This window comes from Lathyrus oleraceus, chromosome 6 (assembly GCF_024323335.1).
Source record: "Lathyrus oleraceus cultivar Zhongwan6 chromosome 6, CAAS_Psat_ZW6_1.0, whole genome shotgun sequence".
In the NCBI taxonomy this organism is placed as follows: domain Eukaryota; kingdom Viridiplantae; phylum Streptophyta; class Magnoliopsida; order Fabales; family Fabaceae; genus Lathyrus; species Lathyrus oleraceus.
The window spans coordinates 427,761,319-427,764,415 of NC_066584.1; the positions used below are offsets into that span (position 1 = coordinate 427,761,319).

Consider the following 3,097-nt stretch of genomic DNA (forward strand, 5'->3'; position numbering starts at 1 on the left):
ATAGTTTTGAAGGTTATTATAATTTTTTTAAATGAACTTAACAATTAACTATATTTAAAATATTTATATTTGAGTTCGAAATAAAAATATATAATATAAGAAAACTAGTGCGAGACTTTTTCTTTTTATAATAACACCTTTTGTTCGATTTTTCTCAATTTCCATTTTTTTCTTCGAACATTCTTCTACTCTTCGTTTTTGGGAAAATATATTGGTTCAGCAACATCACAATTTTTGTCCATAAAAACTATTTTGTAACCTAATATCACATTTTCCTCTTTATATTCTAATTTGTGCGGTTTTATTATACTCTTGTTCTCATCTCCTTGAAATGCAACACTTAACTCTTTACAACATAAGAAGTTAATTTTATTAAATGCAATTAAATTTCTGTTATTATCGGCTAGTTTTCCAAAAATAACAGAATTTAATTGTTGTGTCACTTTAGTTGTATTTTGAGTTGTATTTTTTTTTGTTATTCTCTCAATATATAAATACTCTTATAATATTCTCAATTCCATTTAATGTCAAATTTACTATTCATCCAATATCATTTTGTTCTCTCTAATACTCTATCAACTTCATCTTCCCTAATTTCTTATCTTCCACCATTAAACTTCAATTTGAGTCTTTATGTTCTAACATTTGGCATCAAGAGCCTGGTTGTCGATCCTAATCCACTGCAACAATGGCAACCGTTTCCAATGATCGAATTCCCACTAATCTCCCGATTCTTGATTCGAAGAACTATGATAAATGGGCAAAACAAATGAAGGTCTTGTTTGGTTATTAAGAGGTGCTTGAGATCGTCATCAATGGAGTTACACAATTAGGGGCAGAGGCTACCGGCATTCAAAGAGCTACACACAAAGAAGAGAAGAAGAAGGATTACAAATCCCTAATCATGATTCATTCGTGTGTTGATAACGACAATTTCGAGAAGGTCGACGATTGTGAATCGGCGAAGCAAGCATGGGAAATCTTGGAGAAAGCATATGTCGGTGTCGTCAAAGCGAAGGTTGTAAGGTTACAAACTTATAAGCGACAGTTCGAGTTAACACAAATGGAAGACAAAGAAACGATCAACGACTACATTACGCGCATTACCTGGTAGTTAATCAAATCAAATCTTGTGGGGAAACGATTCTTGAGCAGATTGTTGTATCGAAAGTATTGCGTTCGTTAACGTCGCGTTTCGACAACATAGTTGTGGCTATTGAAGAATCAAAGGATCTAACAACTTTGAGCAAGGATGAATTACAAAGTTCGTTAGAGGCACATGAACAAATGATGGATGAGAGAGGCGCCGACAAAGCCAAAGCGGAGATTGATTTGCAAGCGCGTTTCAATGAAAAGAATAAGAGGTCGAAAGGAAAACTTACGGCGAGAGGTAAATCAAATTTTCAGAATTTTGGTTCAAACGATTCGAAAAATTCAAAGCATTCGACGAGTGAAAAGGGTGAAAGTAGCTCCAAGGATAGTGGTCATAGCAATGGTTTTAAGAAGCGTGATATGAGTAAAGTGCAATGCTACAAGTGTAGAAAGTTTGGACACTTTGCAAATTCTTGTCGTGGTAAATTAAATAAGAATCACAATAATGAAGCCAAGGTTGCTAGGGAATGTAGCACCTCAAATTTGCCCTCACTCATTCATGCATTCATTCATTTTTTTAGGTCATTTATCATTCCATATTGCATTGCATCATATCAATAAGATTTGGCATCAAGAGAATCCTTTGTGCAAAAGAGCAAGTCTTTCCTTGAGATGAAGTCCACATGATTATTCTATAAAGAGCTTATATGAGCTAGGGTTTCATTTTGAAGCCATTTCATCAGGTGGTTAAGGTTCAAGTTCACCAAGGCATTCCAAGTCATCTGAAGACCATAAAAGTCAACTATGCAGTCAACTGAGGGCTTTGAGGTGGGGAAATGATTTGAAGCATCTCAATCATGATCAAAGAAGTCCATTTGTCATTTCAAACATCTATCTTGAAGATTTTGAAGTCATGGCAAAAGTTTCCAAAAATGGAAAGTGACCTGTAATTTCAAGTTTCCAAAAATGGCAAGTTTCTGGTCCACATTCAACTTGGCTTATCAACATCAAAGAAGCTTCAAATGGATTTTTGGTGAACATGAAAGTTGAAGATCTTTCTCTCCTATTTTCAAAAAGTCCTAGATCATAGTCATCTGATGATTGGTTGAGAAGTTATGGCCAAATGATCACAAAGTATGCATGGAAGTTCAACATGGCATAACTTTTGATTCAAAACTCCAAATTGGTCCACTCTTTTTGCAAAATGCTCCTTGTGACCAATACTTTCCAAATGAACCATTGCCTTGCATGGAAAAAGCTCATGTGATAACTTGTTCATTCATGTACATTTTGGAGGGAAATTCAAGAATTCAAATTTGGTTGATGCTACAAACAAAATACCAATCCCATCTTGATTGTTGCATGATTTTAAGTGAATTTGTACCCTTGCATGGCACTGTTCACGTATGGATTGTACATGCTACCTCACACTTGCCATTTTTGCAAAACACCTCTCATTTCACTAATCTCAATTAACCAAAGCCTAATTTGATTAACAGCATGATTAGCACATCATATATAAGCCTAATCATAACTGCATTTGCCATAACAACACATTTCATATCTGAAATTCAATCTTCCCTCCATTTTTTCTCTCACTTCAAACTTCAATTTTCTTCACACAATTCATCGATTTCTTTGCATAATCATGATTATGGAGTATCATTGAGCAAGAATCCATGTTTGGTTTAAAGAATTTGGTCCAAATTTGAGCAGATCGAAAGCATGAACATGTTGATGGAGCTTGAGAATTGAGCTAGATCCACGTGCCTTCAACCACTATTTCTTGCTTAAAGCTTCTATAGAGGTTCAGTGGAGTAGATCTGGAGACTTTGAAGGCTTGAACACACGATTTCCATCACTGCCACTTCAAGTAAGTGAGATTTCGACCTCTCTTTTTTGCCAATTTCTTGTGATAAATGCGTAGATCTTGCATCCCTGAGCATGCTGATGTGTTTGGATTTGAAAACGGATGAAAAATGAACACGTATGGTTGATTTAAAGT

At 35.0% G+C, this 3,097-nt stretch overlaps 1 protein-coding gene across 1 annotated transcript; it reads left to right on the forward strand.

Annotated features, from left to right (window-relative positions):
- Positions 1 to 904: 904 nt before the first annotated feature.
- Positions 905 to 2,847, forward strand: LOC127096066 (uncharacterized). Its single transcript, XM_051034688.1, has 3 exons — positions 905 to 1,018; positions 1,156 to 1,608; positions 2,809 to 2,847. The coding sequence occupies exons 1-3, from the start codon at positions 905 to 907 to the stop codon at positions 2,845 to 2,847; spliced, it is 606 nt and encodes a 201-aa protein (XP_050890645.1).
- The last annotated feature ends 250 nt before the right edge of the window (positions 2,848 to 3,097 follow it).

Bases quoted from the DNA above. Each gene is read 5' to 3' on its own strand.
- LOC127096066 (XM_051034688.1), top strand. From the start codon at position 905: ATGATTCATTCGTGTGTTGATAACGACAATTTCGAGAAGGTCGACGAT. The intron at 1,019-1,155 runs GTTGTAAGGTTA...ATTCTTGAGCAG, and splicing joins TCGGTGTCGTCAAAGCGAAG to ATTGTTGTATCGAAAGTATT. The intron at 1,609-2,808 runs GTTGCTAGGGAA...AAATTTGAGCAG, and splicing joins ATCACAATAATGAAGCCAAG to ATCGAAAGCATGAACATGTT.